This window comes from Peromyscus maniculatus, chromosome 2 (genome assembly GCF_049852395.1).
Source record: "Peromyscus maniculatus bairdii isolate BWxNUB_F1_BW_parent chromosome 2, HU_Pman_BW_mat_3.1, whole genome shotgun sequence".
NCBI lineage: Eukaryota > Metazoa > Chordata > Mammalia > Rodentia > Cricetidae > Peromyscus > Peromyscus maniculatus.
This window is the reverse complement of record NC_134853.1, coordinates 150,371,687-150,387,870: the sequence shown is the minus strand read 5'-3', so window position 1 is coordinate 150,387,870 and position 16,184 is coordinate 150,371,687. Positions and strand designations below refer to the sequence as shown.

General features: G+C 41.2%; 1 protein-coding gene across 45 annotated transcripts in view; it reads left to right on the top strand.

Annotated features, from left to right (window-relative positions):
• Positions 1-16,184, top strand: part of Epb41 (erythrocyte membrane protein band 4.1) — a 163,101-nt gene that overhangs the window by 127,023 nt on the left and 19,894 nt on the right. For 19 of the 45 annotated variants that reach the window (XM_076565267.1, XM_076565273.1, XM_076565272.1 and 16 more), the window contains one exon: positions 2,401-2,577. In XM_076565267.1, the coding sequence (XP_076421382.1) occupies positions 2,401-2,577 (177 nt within the window). Of the gene's footprint in view, positions 1-2,400; positions 2,578-4,584; positions 4,636-5,008; positions 11,879-16,184 lie in introns of those variants that run through there. The other 26 variants (XM_076565264.1, XM_076565269.1, XM_076565290.1 and 23 more) reach the window with 11 other exon arrangements.

Genomic DNA, 16,184 nt, shown 5'->3' with positions numbered 1-16,184 from the left:
ACAGGTCCCTTTGAGATCTTAATTTTATTCTGTGCCCCCACAGGTTTCCAACCAAGCCAGCTAAGAAGGATGGAGAAAGCTCCCTCAGAAACTATCAGTTTTATTGAAAAATGTATTTTTCTCAGGTTCCAAACCAATCAGCAGCTAGGCAAGCAGAGTTACAAATCAGCAGCCTCAGCTCAGGCTGGGTCAGAATTGTGTTTGTCACGGCATCTCTTGGTTGTTTTTGTTTTGCCTTGTCTGTACTTTTAAACTCATATATGTGTTCAGTTGTTCTGGGCCAAAACAGATTTAACATCAGTCAGGAGCTGGGTCACACTCTCACCAGCCCAAGAGCTTGTACATGCTTTTCTTCAGCTGGTAACGACCCTCCTTGCTCTCAGCTGTGACAGGCATCCCCCCAGGGAAGCTCATGTTCCTGAGATACACTCACACTTCTTCTTAGTGAGCAAGTAATGCTCTTTGTGGGGAGCTGCAGTTGCTCTTGGGGTTAGTTTTCTCTCTGCTCTCAAAGCAAATACACGTGGGTCGGTCCTGCAAAAATAGAAAGAAAAGAGGCTAGTTCATGAGTTTCCGAAGGAGCAGTCCCAGAGTCCAGATGTCACATGAGTCCCTGGGTTTTCTATTGTTTTCTACTTGATAGTGATTTGGAGAAAGTTTTATTTAGTTAAGATCTTTCTTGCCTGCAAGGGAAAAAAAACACAACAAAACAAAACTTGTAAACACATTTTGATCAAAAAAAATTTCCATTTTATTTTGTTTTTGTTTTCCAAAATGAAATTATTTCCCACAACACCAAAAATAGATGAATCCCAAAGTTCACACACGTGTGGGGAGGTCTGTTTAGCATCATGCTTTTCTTAGATACAATGTTGCCCTGGTGGGAAATAAACACAAGATTGTTTTATAGCTTCAGGCTCCAGCTATTGTGACCTGAAACCCAAATTTTTGAGGTTGTGTGTGTGTGTGTGTGTGTGTGTGTGTGTGTGTGTGTGTGTGTGTGTATTGTTAGACAAAGAACATTTGAGTCTGTTTTTCAAGTTAAATTTATCAGACTGCTTTTCATCTGATGTCCTTCATTAAAAAAAATATGTATCTTTTTAACAACAAAAAAATCTGAATGTCTTAGCCTATGATTTATTAGCCTTAGTTTTGATCATCTCTCCTTAGACTGTTACCTTAAAGAACTTTTCATCTACCTCTAGTTGTCCAGTATTCAAACTGCTGGAACAATTGTATTATTTTAAATTATCAAGGAGAGATACGAGACTCTATTGACTGTCATTGGAAGTTCTTTTGTGGGTGGTGTTGACGATCAAACCTAGGGCTGTGTGAGTGCTAACAAGCACTCTACCACTGAGCCATATCTCCCAGCCCCATAAGTCCCTATTTTGAATTGTATTAAGAGAAAGGAAACTGGGAAACCATAAGATTTTATATTGTAGGGAAAATACTGAAAAAGAAATATATATGATTGTAAAGTATGAGGACCCAAGTTCAATACCCTTAACTCATGTAAAAGTGCTGGGCATGGTGGTGCATACTTGTAATCCCAGCGCTGGGGAAATAACACAGGAGCATCCCTGGAACCTGGTGGCCAGCCAGCCTCACCCTTGGTAAGCTCCAGGCCAATGAGAGACCCTGCCTCAAGAGAGGTGGACAGTGTTTCTGAGGGGGATACCTGAGGTTGTCCTCTGACCTGCACATGCACACGTACATACACATGCGTAATTTTTAAAAATCTTTAAAGTCGTTTAATTTTTTTTAGAGGTAGTAACAATTGACTTTGGAGGCTAGAACTAGGAATTTTAGTAATAAATTCTTGAGCCAAAAAAAAAGTCTTAGTAATAGAGAAGCAAAAGTACTGCAGTGGACAGACAGGGACTCTTCAGTGTTGCAGCTCACCAAGGATGGTAGGGAGCAGAGCTGAGGTCGTTTACCATGTCTGTCATCCATCTGTTTCCCTGTGGCTATCTCCATCCTGCCTGAGCTGAGCCCAAGTCACTTCTCATCAAGCTGAGGCTAATTGAATTGTGGGGTTACCTTTTCAGGATGAGGAGGTGGAGATCTGGTTTTGCATCCTTTGTGGAAGAGGAGTTACGTAATTAAGGAGCAAGCTCTTCTTGGGCAGTTCAACCTCCAAGAGCTGTGGGATTGTGATGCTTCACTGCTTCCAAGTACAGCACTTTGTTTAAAAAAAAAAAAAGAAAGAAAGAAAGAAAAGAAAATAAAAAAGAGGCAAACAGTGTTGTATATTTACAATCCTAATGCAAAATACAGGCCAGTAATGTCTGCTTGGATGTGGTGTTTTCTACAGTGCCCAGTCTCTGATAGGTTGCCCTTGGTGTGTTTTTTGTCCCGGTTATTCATTGTTTTACCTCTTTGTCCTTTCAACTGTAGGATTTAGACAAGAGTCAAGAAGAAATAAAAAAGCATCATGCCAGCATCAGTGAGCTGAAAAAGAACTTTATGGAATCGGTACCCGAACCACGACCTAGCGAGTGGGACAAGCGCTTATCCACACACTCACCCTTCCGAACTCTTAACATCAATGGGCAAGTCCCTACTGGAGATGGAGTAAGTACTTTGTCCACATGACTGTGAAGCTGAATGCAATAAGTATTTTAATTATGTATGTTAATGTTCTGTGTCTGAAAGTTTAGAGCTGAAATTTGGCTTTGGTGCCTTAGCAGTTTGTTGCTGCTATAAAATATTAATAATCAAATACTCCTGGTCATTTATGCAGCTCAGTTCGATTGTAGGAGTCCTTTAGAATTACTAGTGGATGGCTGGGCTCTGGGAACTGCTTGAAGCTGCCTGCTTCTGGCTAGTTTGTATTGACTTCATGCCAATAAAGCTTTGTTTATATTCAAAATTTGCCTTCCAGGCCCAGAGAGTTTGCTAAACTTAGTAAGGTCACAATTGGAAGGGAGTACATTTTTAAAAAACTTTATTTGAACATTTGTACAACTTAGAAATGTCTGGAATGATTGCTCACAGTTATATAAGAAACAAAGGAGGCCCTAAAGCCAGAGAATGTAGAACACTCAATTTCACAAAAACAACTGATGATTTATCTTGCATAGCATTAAACCTTCAACCAGCTGTGTTCTGAGACAGTTACTGTCAGAAAAGTTCAGAGATACCTTTCAGGGTCTGTTCTCTATTGTTACTATTTTCTACTTTGGAAACCCTATCTCAGAATGAATAAATCTGTTTAAAGGTGGTATCTCGTCAAACTTACATCTAAAGTCTTTATCTCTAGCCAGCATGTCATTTATATAAACAGTCACCATAACTTAATGACTGATTATATATTTTTTAATTGTGTGCTTACTTTGTGCCCTCCCAACAATAGCAGTTCTAGTTGAGAAAAGCAAACTAAAATCCCCAATAAAACCTGAGATTTACCAGGCATGGCCTCTGTGTCCCACTCCTTATGAGGCTGACGCAGAAGGATTGCCTAATTTAGGATTTTGAGGCAGAACTGAATAACATAGTGAGACCCTTTTCTAAAACAAAACACAAATTGGGTTTAAATTTTTTTCAGGATTCTTGGTAAACTACCCAGTTATATCATTTATTACTTAGTTTCTGCAGCTACAGACGAGGCTAAAAATCCTTCCAAGAAAACCTTTTGTGTTTTTCAAATTTAGATTAAAATTAGCTAACACTTTCACAAATGAGGTGGGAGAACACCTCAGTAACAGGCAGCTGACTAGTCATTGGGGTCGTAGGAAACAGTTGTTCCCATGCATTGTCCTCTCAGGCCCTGTTCCCAGACATACATGGCCATTAGTTTTGTGTTCTAAGTCTATAGCATGTACTTTAAACTAGGAAAATAACCCCTCCTGGGTAAGACCACCACTTCGAAAGGCAGATAATTCATTTGCTGTGTCCTCTGAAATAAGACTCATAAAGGTCTAAGGGTAGTTGTGGCTTGATTTGACTGAGAGGGTCTAGTCAATCAAAGCTCAATGAAATGCTCTGCACAAGCCATTTGTCTCGCTGGGCCTGTTGATAGAATGGATGATCTTCAATGCCCTTGCTTATTTCTCTGGTGTTCTACACACGAGTGGCTTGTTACTGTCTCATTTTTAACCCTCTCCCACCTACAAACTGTACCTGCATATTTTTCTAGTTCTATTTTGGACTCTGAAAGTAGCTTGAAAAGCAACTTGATGCTGTCTTGGTTGTCATTGGGTAAATTCGTATTGGTCTCCATTTTCAGAAAATAGCTTATGTCTTTAAATAGAAACCCTTTCGAAATCATCCTAAGGCTGGTTTAGGGATGGCAGTGCCATTCTGTGAACTTTAAAGAAAGGACTTCTCATAAACTCAGATCGATCCCTGAGGGGTGCTCAAATGATTTTAGCTTTATGCACACACATATATTCCCTGTGAGTGAAGCTGGAGTAAGTGACTGTACTGTCTTCACCCTTGTGCTGGGGCAGCTCTACTTTGGGCCTGTCTTTTTACGGTTAGGCTAACGTGTCGGTTCTCTGGGGAAACCTCTCCTGCCTTGGGCAGCATTGTTGTTGCATTGCGAGGCAACTGAACTTTATATAATTTGTGTGTGACCAGGTGAAGAAAACTTCTACCCTCCCCTCGGAAAGAAAGGTTGGTGGGCCAGAGGTAAAGCTGCTGCTGTGACTGTGCTGCTCACTAAAACTTGCTCTGGTCATGGCTCTAAGCAGAGAACCCCACAACTCAGCAACAGTGGCTGAACACGTTTTTTCTTTTGCTACACTAGTAAATCCCCACCCACAGCCTTTGGCCTAACACATCACACTCCCACTGCAGTGGCATCTGCAGTTTTCAATTTGCTTATTTCGGCGCATGGCTGTTTGGAAAGATGCATGAAGATGTTAATATGTACTCAGAGAGAAAATGAATTTAATTATACCCTATTCTTTTTATGTTGTCTTTCTTCTCCCACCTTATCTTCATTTAAAAATCATTATAATTTTGCATCCTATCTTTTCCTTTTATTCTTTTTGCTGACCAGTCCCCTAGCTACTTTCTCCCTGATACATATCACTTGGGGGTGTGCAAAGAACCAGTATTCAACTTCCAAACTGACCAGAGAAGGCTGGCTCAACTAAGAGAGCTCAGAGCCAAGTTTTTCCTTTCATAGATACCGTCCGCCTTGACCACAGAGAGCAGAGTACAGAGATGCAGGGGAGAGAGTCTCAGTTGGCCAGTTGGGGGTGGATCTTTCACTAAGTGTATAATCCTTCAAGGTCTTGTGGGAATGTATTTTCCTTTCTTGTTTTTCTTTGCCCTGTCCCCACCCCAGGGTAGACCCTGGAGGTACATTATAAATTTTTATACATTTTGTTCTTATTTTGCAGTCTTTACTTCTTCTAGTCCCCTGAGCAAAATCTAATTCTCATACCAAGCTGTTGCATTTAAAGTCTTTCTGAAGAGATAGAAAAATTGCTTTCTATTCTGCCGTTCTATTTGTCAGTAAAAGTAACTTTACTCATGACAAGAAGAACGCTTCATTCTTGACATTGCCTGATCCAGTGATTATTTGCAGCACTAAAGCAATTTAAAGCAACCTGAATCCATAAGTGAAAAAAAAAAATCATGTATGAATAGCCTCACTGAGGAACAAGTGATGGAATGAAGGGAAGCCAGTGATTGCCTGAACTTTCAAGTCTTCCAATGCCAGTTTATTCAAAACACTAAATTTTAATTTAATTACATAGTTAAACCTGCTGGGTTACAGAAACTGCTAGGTAAATTGCCAAAGTAAAGAGAAGCTAAAAGCAAAAGCATCCAAAAGACCTTTCCACACCTTTGCACATCCCCAAGTATCACTTTTAAGCATTTTCCATCTGTCATTTTGTTCATCTTTCTCTGTCTTTCTTGATCTTCTACCGTGAAAGCAGACACAGGAACATGCTCTGTTAGTACAGGGTGAAGAGAAAACTAAAAGGCCAGAGAGATCCACTGAGAGAACCTTGCCCCAGCAAGAAAATGAAGAGATTGCTCCCAAGGTTTCTATTCCAATCCCCGAGGAACACAAGGCTCTCAGAAAGTGCCTCCTCTACTCTAGTCCTTTCCCGTCTCCTCGTATTCCTTTCATGATGTCTTTTCTCCTGGTCCTTGCACTGGCTGTTTGGTGGTTGATCTTTCTATGATTGGAAAACAGGGTGCTCATCTGACATGTCAAGACCAAAACCAGTGAACTCCTATCTGTGGCTTCAAATGTGTAATTGCCTACATCATGCCTCTGATCTTGATCCTTCACTGTTATAGAGACCTTTTGTGGTCATGTTTCCTGTCCAATAATAAAATGTGGATCTTTGGAGAGTTCATGTTGTGAGGAAAAAGGAGTAGCAATGGATTGTCCAAGCCAGCGTGCCTGCCCCGAAGTCAACACATTCAGGCAAATCAGATTGAGGTGCATGGCAGGTGGTACTCACCCAAAAGCCACCCTGCATGCTCTTACTGTGGACTGCTGCTGGGTCCCCCTTTTCTGTGTCTCACAGAGGCGGGGACACTCTGAAAACATTGGATGGATGGACTCTTTTCCCAGTCTCCTAGAGCCATTTATGCGGCATGGGCTCTGTAGTTTAAGAAGAAATTCAACTTCCCAACCTTTCAAAAGCCTTAAAATGATAGATTTCATCCCCAAATCCATAACCACTCTTTTTCTTGGAGTGTGGAGTCAGTACATACAAAGGCCTTTTCTGGAAGGGGCTGTGACACCTGTGGCCTTTTTGTCGGTGTGTATGAGCTGTCCGGGATAGACGACTGTATCCTGCCTGCTGTGCAGAAGCATCATGCAGTGGTTAAATGCTGTCTTTTCATACACAGAGCTGATTTGGTTTAGGGAAATGGTGCTGGTGTCCCTAGGCCTCCAGCCAGGGCTGAAAATTTCAGACTACCTACCTTTAAAAGTCCTGGAGTCCAGGTTAACTCAAGATCTGTATGTAAACACACTTTTCTTTAAACAAAAATACTGTCATTTCCTATGGCTTAAGTAATTATTGCTAGAAGCAATATTTAGCTGTTAAAATGAGCTTAAAAGATACTTTGTTTCCTTGTACTTCACACTTGTGTGGAGATCAGCTGTTTCTAATTAATAGCCTTGTGAGCTAAGCTTCTATTGTGACACGTGTCCAGTTGCATGTTGATTGTGAGGCTTCCCTGAAGTAACGGTGAGCACACCCTCCTCGGAGCACCGCTTGGATGCCTAAAATGGTGGTTTTTTACCTTACTATTAACCTTGCATGATGTCGCTTGCTTTCTATAGCATTTGAATGCATCAATCTGGACGAATTGTTAGCTTCACAAACTCTGTCTTGGACTCTGAATTACTAGGGTCATCACATTGAGACTACTATATTTTGTGTTACTTCTTAAGGCTTTTTGATCAATGAAATTTCTAAAGATGAATTTTGCCTTTGAAACGATGGAGGGGGAGGGAAAGAGAGAGAGAAACAGTTAAAACCAAGATTTTGTTGTTGCTCTTCGAAGCTCACTAGTATTGATCTGTTGTCTTGACAGACATGATTATTTGATATTTATTGAAAACTGTCATGGTACTCTGTCATTATTGGAGTTTAAAAGAAAACAAAAAATTGGAAAAAAAAAAAAAAAAAGCAAGGGCCAGGCTAGATTAAAAAAAAATGAATGTATATGGTTTGTGTCACAAGGTGTTATGTCTATTTATAACAAATGTTTTGTAAATAAGCATATTTATTGATTCACTCATAAGAAAAGAGGGATTGCAAAGCCACCTGAAGTACTGTAAAACTGCTTTGCAAGGCAGAACGTGATAATCATAAGGATGCCCTTTATCTGTGAAACAGATGTGAGATCTCCTTAATGAAATAACAAGTAAAACTAGCATTGGTTATGTTATTGTCAGTCTTTTTTTAGGAATTAAAAGGAAAATAATCTTAAAATTTTATCAGTACTTTTGTAACTTTCAAATTATATTTCCTAAAGTTCCAGTTTTCATCACTGTACACAACTTTTTATTAATTATTGTAAATGCCACCCTGAATTTTGTTTCCTTTTATATTGGAATTATTTCAAATCCATTAAAAGTTTAGTGTGAGCCAGTGGTGCTGTTGCGTGTTCTGAGGTGTGACAAGGATCCTCAGAGATCTTTGCTGACAAAGAAGCCATTTCTCATTAGTGAGGCGCTAAGAGGGGACGCCAAACCCTTCTACTGGACAAGCTGACTCCCACGGCTCAAGAGATAGACCTGTCGTAGCTAGGAGAGGACAGACATCGGCTCTTCCAGCCCTGGATGATCTCAGGTTGATGCTCCAGGACTTGTACCTGAAGCTGCAAACAGCTTTACTTCCTTCCCCACTTCACTCTGTTCTCAGTACGGCGGGCATTCCAGTGACTAGGTATCGCTTTGCCCTGGGTCGGCTTTCATGGCAGATCCATAAGTAATTTGGACTAAAGTTATCTATACGACCTGTGTAAAGTCTTTGATTTTTGCCTTGTTTTCCCGTGGGTCACTTCTAGAGTGACTTGAGGAAATCACTTAACTATTTGGTGCCCATATTTCCAGCTAGGACCTTTCAGACAAATCTACCTCATGAGACGGACCTGCAGCATGTTTCAGAAACTGATGACGGTTCCATCCTCAGTCTTTGAGGGACTAGGAAGATAGAATTCAAGGAAAAAACAGACACACATGAGCCTCTTGAGATTCTTATTTCTGGAAGTAAGCAAACAGCCATGTTTATTTCTGTCTGTTTCTGGTTGATATTTGACCAAGCACTTAAAACTAATGAAGTTAAAAATGCCTTTTTTTATGCCAAATTTATCCGTCTTTTAATAAATTCAGATGGTATTCTTCGAGTAGAGTGTACTTGGGAATAGGCCCAGCTTCTTTATTTTAGACCTGTTTTTTAGCTGTTTGCTTATGGCTAGCATCTGTGTATGAAGTAGATTCCATTTGCAAGTTTACAACTTTGTTGACATTGTTAGTAGAAACTTTAAGGGGACTGACTGTTGATCAAGAGTAGACTGGAGTCACCTCTGGAGCTGTCCTGCTGTCATCAGAGAACCTAGGGGCCTCTTAAGTCACTTCTGTGGGTAATCCCATGGGACAGTCTCTACCGTCAAGATTCAGTTGATTTTAGAGCTTATTACCAATAAGAGTGTATACTTACACTTCACCCAGTGGTCATTTGTTTAGAAAAGACAAAACCGCGGTGAACTACTGTCTTGCTGTTGCTCCACAGAACTCTGTACACAGCGGCCCTCCTTCCCTTTTACACTTCATACAGATGATAAAATCCTGAACTTGACGGTGTTCTCCACAGAGAAACTTCACTTTTTTATTACACCCTAACTACCCACTCCGCAGTGTTGGTGACACTAGCTGGAGGCAGCTCCTCTTAGTCTGTTTGGTCTGCTCTGTGGGACTCCTTCAGCTCCTCCTCTACACTCCTCTGCGGTGTTAGTGGGCCTGCTCTCCTCCTGCCCCTGCACTGCAGCAGATAGAGAAACCCACGGGTGTTGGGCTGGGAAAAGGCGGCCAAATGGTTATGAAGGTCTACACTTGGGGTTAGACTAGGAGAGGACAAGGGTGGCTATGATCCCCAGGGTCAAATTCAGGGGGATTTTATGTGGTAAATAAAATTCCTGTTACCACTGCTCCTTATTTCCACGGGTCTAAAACACAGGCTGAAAATGAAATTTTAATAATAGTTTAACTGTATGACTAGATGGCAGCTTATTGAAACGTTTTTTCTCATCTTTTGTGACTGATATCCTAGGTGGTTTCAGTGTCCTTTCATTTACCATACATAATTAGAATCCTCTTTGGGGTAAATAATAGTTAAGTCTAGGATTAAAAAGAGGGAAGAGTACAGAATCCCAGCTATCTTTTATGGTCCCTAGATCAATAAAGGCAGTTAGCCTCTCAAAGTTTCCTTCTCTGCTGTTTCTTTAAAGAAAAGGGGGTATAGCTCAGTCACAGAGTGTGTGCTTAGCATTCCTGAGGCCCTGGTTTGATCCCCAGGGTAATGAGAAACAGAGAGGAGAACTGGGTGGTGGGAGGGGTTGGGGAAGAGGGAAATTCAGGGGAAAACACGACTACTTCCTGCACTCTTGTGTGCATTGCAAGGACGCAGAAAGATAGCATATCCGAATTTTAGGGTCTGACAAGATCTTAGTTTAGCCCCTCTCCCCTCCAGCATTTGACTCTTCGGTGCAATGAAATTTCGAGATTTCGAGACTTGTGCTTCAGTATTTCCCAAGGTAGATGGCCGTGTTGTGTGGAGAGCTGAGAGTTTATAAGTCACTCTTGCATTAAGTCAGGGTGTTTCTCCACAGCTTAGTTTACCAATCTTGAATGCAGAGGTTATATAGAGTTTCCTTGAGTTGGGTGTGGTTGTGTAGAGCCTGTCATGCTGACATTTGGGAGACTGAGGCAGGGTAGCCAGTTGAAGCCAGACTAGATTACATAGTGAGACATTGTTTCAAACAAGAAAGAGAAAGAAATTTCTGGCCTCTACATGAGTTCTTGTTAGAGTTAAAGGCCCCCCTCTTGTGGAGTTAATCTTGGTCCTTGCCCTTTGAAGGCTGCTGTCTGGGTCAAAGGTGAGCCCTCGATTTGTTCACCTTTGTTTACCATTTTTGTATCCCAGGTACCACCTTTGTATATAACAAATGATCATTTTGTTAACTAAATTACTGATAGCAGAAGGCAGTGACTAACTCTAACTTTTACATTGACTCTTATATATTGAGATAAATTTGATCACTGTATGCCTAATCAGCACCTGCAGGCAGCCAGGAAAGCCTGTGCAAAGACCAGAGGCCATGCCTTTTCTTTATTAATCTTCTGTAGTCACTGTTTTACTTAAAGGACCTCAAGGTGGATGCCACTATGGTAAATATTGATCTCTCTTGTTAACATCTTGTAATTTGGTTTAGTTATCCTTTATCATAGCTAAAAACCAACTATTTTCACTTGAGAATATCAAGGCTGGTGTACGTGCTCGTATGTATAAACTCATCTTGGAGTGTGATGTCATAAAGGGATTGTTTTCTTTATCTGAAATACATTGTTGACATCAATCTGATACATTTTTCTTGTGTTTTTTTTTTAACAAATTATCACGAGTTTTGTACACTAGGTCAGTGAGTAGTTGGCAAGGCTTCTCTGTAAAGAGTGACAGCGAGATGCCAGGCTCTGCAGGCTGGTGGTCTCACAGCTCCTCAGCTCTGCCACAGCGTGGTGAACGTTAAAAACCAGCAGCAGGAGACCGTGTGACTGCATGCCAGTCAGACTTCATTGGACACTCAAGTTTGATTTTTGTACAGTTTTTATGCCACTAAATATTTTTCCCTACCCATTTAAGAACAATCTATTCTTAGCTCATGGCCACACAAAAACAAAGATAGATTGGAATTTTGCCTGTGGGGACTGGTTTTTGGATTTCCCTCACAAACCAGAAGCTGATTGGTTGTTTTTGTTGTTGTTCTGCCTTGGTGCTGTTTTGGTGCTAGAAATTGGAAGCTGGCATCAGGTGCATCTTCACTAGAACATGAAGGACCATGACGCCACAGTGCGTTGTCTTCCAAAGAGCTCTGTGTTGATTGTGGCCTTAACAGACTTGCTGACTACCCATCTACCCACTTTGTTTTGTTTGGGTTTAAAGGATCTATCTCAAATTTCCTATATAAAATAAAGAAATAGTAATTCCTAAATACACCTTCTCTTTAACCAGATTCTAGAATTATCTAATAAGCATTTGTCTTAGGGCTTTTGTTGCTGTGAAGACCATGGCAACTCTTTCTTTACCTTTTCTTCTTCTTCTTCTTCTTCTTCTTCTTCTTCTTCTTCTTCTTCTTCTTCTTCTTCTTCTTCTTCTTCTTCTTCTCCTCCTCCTCCTCCTCCTCCTCCTCCTCCTCCTCCTCCTCCTCCTCCTCCTCCTCCCTCCTCCTCCTCCTCCTCCTCCCTCCTCCTCCTCTTCTTCTTCTTTCCTTTTTGGTTTTTTGAGACAGGGTTTCTCTGTGTAGCCCTGGCTGTCCTGGAACTCACTCTGTAGACCAGGCTGGCCTTGAACTCATAGAGATTTTCCTATCTCTGCCTCCTAGGTACTGAGATTAAAGGCATACACTGCCACTACCACCACCTGGCTCCACAGCAACTTTTATAAGGAAACATTTAATTGTGGCTGGCTTACAGTTCATAGGTTTAGTCCATTTCCGTCATGTTGGCATGCAAGCAGACATGGTTCTGGAGAGGGAGCTGAGAGTTCTACATCTGGATTGGCAGAGAGCAGGAAGCTAGTGAGAGACTGGGCCTGGCTTAAGCGCCTAAGACCTCAAAGCCTGCCCCCAGTGACACACTTCTTCCAACAAGACCACACTTACTCCCAAAAGGCCATACCTCCTAATAGTTCCACTTTCCTTGGGCTTATGGGGACCATTTTCATTCAGACCACCCCAGCATGGTTTACAAAACATAATGAGGGGGTCCTGGAGTGATGGCTCAAGAGGTTAAGAGCACTGGCTGCTCTTCTGGAGGTTCTGAGTTCTATTCCCAGCAACCATATGGTGGTTCACAACCATCTATAATGAGATCTGGTACCCCCGTCTGGGGAGTAGGCATACATGCAGGCAGAATACTGTATATGTAAAATATAATATAATATAATATAATATAATATAATATAATATAATATAATATAATATAATATAATATAATATAATATAATATAATATATATTAGTTAATCTTTAAGGGGGGAAAAAGCATAATGAGGTCTGGAGAGATGGCTCGGCACTTAAGAGTACTTGCTGCTCTCCAGAAGACCTGAGTTCAAGTCCCAGCACTCATGTTAAATGGCTCATACCTGCCTGTCACTCCAGGGCCTCAGGCCTCTGTAAGCACTGCACATATCACTCCCACATATACATGTGCACATAATCAAAAGTAAATCTTTTTTTAGAGTGAAATGATATTCCATTGAGCACTTAGTACACTTCTGTGTTTCAGACAGTTCATCAGTTTAAGATTAGGCATTGAAGGGATACATTTCCTTTTCTGATTATTACTGTCAGAATAAAAGACCTTTTGATGAGAAGCCCCTGATTCGGAGTCTACTGGGGACAGTGGTTTGTTGGTAAGTTAGCAGAAAATAATGTCCTTTAGAAAGTGTCTTTGCTCCCTGTATTTTGGCCTATGTACCTGTTTGTTGGGCGTTCTTAATAAACCCCAAGCCCAATTTCCTTTCAGTTCTCTTGTCCAGGATCCTTTGGCTCTCATACTTACTTAAATGAATTGTTTATCCATTAGCAGTTCAGCATGGTGCTAAGCCTAAAGAAAGCTACCACAGAATTTCTCTTTGGGGACGTTTTCTTTGATGCTTTTCTCATATTAATTGCTTAGTTACTGTGTAGATTTATGAATAGCTCTCACTGCAAGTCATCTTCTGGTTGCTAGTAATTGTTATAGAAGTTAGAGCTGGTGATATTGGACACAGTCAGACCCACAAGAGATGGGAGGGAAGGGGAACGTGTGCTTCGGCTGGTTACCTCGAGACGCCTACCTAGACGATACTGTCGGCGCCCAGTAATGGCCTTTTGCTTAGCCCTGATGCAGAGGCATCTATTTGCACGTGTTCAATTCTCAAAATATTGTTCTAAATCACTTTGTGTTCATTTGACTTATTTGTGTCAAGTTTTAAAAGTAATTTTTCTAACCAATTTAACCCGTCACAGTAAGGTGCAGTTGTCACATTTTATTATGCTGATTTGCCTTCTGTGCCTTTTTTTAAGAGCACTGAATAAATTAGTAGTTATTAACCATCCAGTATTGCCGCTCTGATCAGACTAAAGATTGAAGAGTGGGGTGGGTGTGGATATGTGGGTGTGCAAAGAGCTTGTTCTTCTCTAATGCGGAGTGAAGAGGCTCTGTGACTTCTCATCTCACCTTGGGTAAACCCTCTCTCAGTGTCACAGCTCTGGGTTTTGTATTGTGTTTTTCTGTTGAGGACTTAAAACAGCCAACAGTCCACACTGTGAAGTAGTCTGTTTACCAGCTCGAGATACATAACCTGTGGTTCCGTCTAAAGAACAGAAGAGGTGCTGCTGTGTTTCTCTAAGCTGTGTCCCTTTTCAGAATTGGTTGAAATGTTAGCACAGAAAGCCATCTCATTACTGTAGGGCTTTCCTTCGTGGAGAGGACCCACAGCTAGCTAGTACCTAAAAACAATTTTGTATTGCATTTAGTTCCATGGAATCAAGATGCTGTTTTCTAGGCATCAAGTTGGGATATAATTTTTTTAAGTGTTTATGAAGACTTTAATCAAGCCAGGAATGGTGGCACACACCTGTAATCCCAGCACTCGGGAGGCAGAGGCGGCAGGCTTAGCATTCTCAGGTCAGCTTTGTCCACACAATGAGGTCAAGGCCCATGTGAGCCCTGTCTCTTAAAAGAAAAGAGAGAGAGACTATAATAGGTTTTGGAAATGAGGTTTCTGTGAAGTCTTGCTAACAAATTTAATGCTGTTCCATTGTAAACAACTGGAACTTCTATGCTGGTTTCTGGCTCCTTTCCTCCTCCATTGGTCTGTCCTGACCCTTCACAGTGTAATGAGGTAAAACTGACCACCCAAGGTTTCTGTTTTCTCAGCCAAGTTCCGCATAACCTTTAACGTTTGCTTAAGCCCCCCGACTTGTGCAGATCTGCTCACGTGAGGTTCCCGTGTGATCTGTGGAGTCTGCGCGGTGAGTGCAGTGCAAAGGCAAAATTTTCTATTAGCTAATAGTTAAAATTTTGCATCAGGCATGGGTTTTGAAGCTGTTTGTGTTTACAGTCACCTATCCGGGGATAACCTAATAACAGTACCATTTGGAAAATCATAAAGACTATGTTTGGGGAGGCAGAGGCTAGCTCAGAGCCATGCCTAGCATGTTCGAGGTCAAAACTGTTTGAAGCCAAAACTGAAGGATTATTGTTATTGGCAAGTTTCACTGCCTTCGTTGGAAAAGAAAGGCTGTGTTGTGTTTCCTTATCCTGAAACCAGTTTTATCAAGTCTAGTAAAATAACAGTATGGTGAAACGTTTGCCCAAATTAGCTCTTTTACTCGGATAGAAGCCTTATAGGCCAGAGACAACAGTGGCCCTTGAACACGACTGAGACTCATGGGGACTCGTGAGCTCTAGGGTTGTTTCCAGCATGCAGACTTTAAACCAAGAGAGAACTGGTACTGAGGAGCAGTGCATGGTGGTAAAGAGGGAAGGACTTGAAGTCACCTCCTCCAGGCACATGTGGCTGTTGTTAGTTTATCCCCGTCTGCAGGGTTCGTGGTCCTGATGCCCCTTTGAAAGCTGCAGTGGCCTGAGTTTTAATGTGCTGGAAGCTGTTGTTTACAAGCTTTTGGGAGTGGGGACCAGGGATGTTTTTCTTTTCTGTAATTTTTGTTCTTTCTTCATTTGTTTCCTTTTTTGGCTGAAGAATGGGCTACTGCTGCTTGCCTTGTCATCTTTATGTGCTGTTTACACATGGCTTTTACCAAAGAGGCCGTTGCCACATCTGATTTATCTTTTATTGCAAGTGCCCATTTAAAAGTGATTTTGAAAGTGAATGTTGTTGTTTTGTTAATGGCCAGGTTGATGTTCCTACTGGTTATTATACAATCAAGACAAACACTGATATTTATAGTTTCTCAAAATAGGAAAGAGATTATAAATATTTATCATATTAATATATAGTGACATTTGTTGTGTTTTTTTTAAGCCTTTTCCTGAGGCAGTTAAAGCCATTCTTCCCTGAGACATGAAACTTTGCTATGTTTTTGTTGAAAGAGAAGAATGTAGAAAGAGCACTCGCAGTTAACTGATGTTATCAGGATTGGAGTCTACATTTTTTAGCTTGCATGTTGCAAACCATCTGGGAATATTACATTGTTGATGATATATGTGACTGTGATATTTATTGTTTACTTTAGTTAAGGACCAGGAGCTGACCTCTTCTGCTGAGTGTCTTCCTACTGTGCTTAGCAAGATAACCTCGATCCTGCTGCTTCTGTGGCCTTTGCAGTGCAGTGCATTTCTATTGGGTTTGCAAATCAAGGGTAATGTGCTCTTGGGGGGATTTTGTCTGTGTGAACCTTCTACCCCCAATCCTTCTGTCACCTGTCACTCCCCTTTCTTATCAAAACTTGTCTTTTTAGGACTGGGAG